Source organism: Penaeus monodon, chromosome 29, assembly GCF_015228065.2.
Source record: "Penaeus monodon isolate SGIC_2016 chromosome 29, NSTDA_Pmon_1, whole genome shotgun sequence".
Lineage (NCBI taxonomy): Eukaryota > Metazoa > Arthropoda > Malacostraca > Decapoda > Penaeidae > Penaeus > Penaeus monodon.
In genome coordinates this window covers 8,832,056-8,832,463 of record NC_051414.1, presented here as the reverse complement: position 1 = coordinate 8,832,463, position 408 = coordinate 8,832,056, and the positions used below count along the sequence as shown (strand labels likewise).

Here is a 408-nt window from a genome sequence, read left to right as displayed (position 1 = left end):
CCCAGATGAGAAGAGGAGAACGCCGAAGAACATTCACCAAGAACACAGCTTTTTAGACTCCACGCAAACTCGCCAGACAGACACACAAACAGACAAAACAGATATCACCATTAAATCTATCGGGGAATGGGGGTGGGGGGGGAGGGGGGAAGACCGCGAAAGGGTTTTCTACACTTGGTCCGAGAGAAGCGCGCCGTTTTGTTCCCTTTGGTCAACGCACGCGACTACTTATACAAACATGCAACGGCAACATTGCTCGCTGTGGGCACAACGAAGCCCGTCTGCGTTCCTCGGGCCTGCCATTCCGGAGACACGCACGCCAGGCGGGCGGTGCGCGTGCGGCTCTGCCAGGGGACGGCCATCCGCGCACTGCCTCGCTGATACAGATCACATATACGCCGTGGATTG

The 408-nt window shown here is 56.9% G+C and overlaps 1 protein-coding gene across 1 annotated transcript in view; it reads right to left on the bottom strand.

Annotated features, from left to right (window-relative positions):
* Positions 1–362, bottom strand: part of LOC119591720 (agrin-like) — a 23,384-nt gene extending 23,022 nt beyond the window's left edge. The window contains exon 1 of the mRNA XM_037940468.1: positions 239–362. Within this exon, the coding sequence (XP_037796396.1) occupies positions 239–362 (124 nt within the window). The remainder of the gene's footprint in view (positions 1–238) is intronic.
* Positions 363–408: the final 46 nt, after the last annotated feature.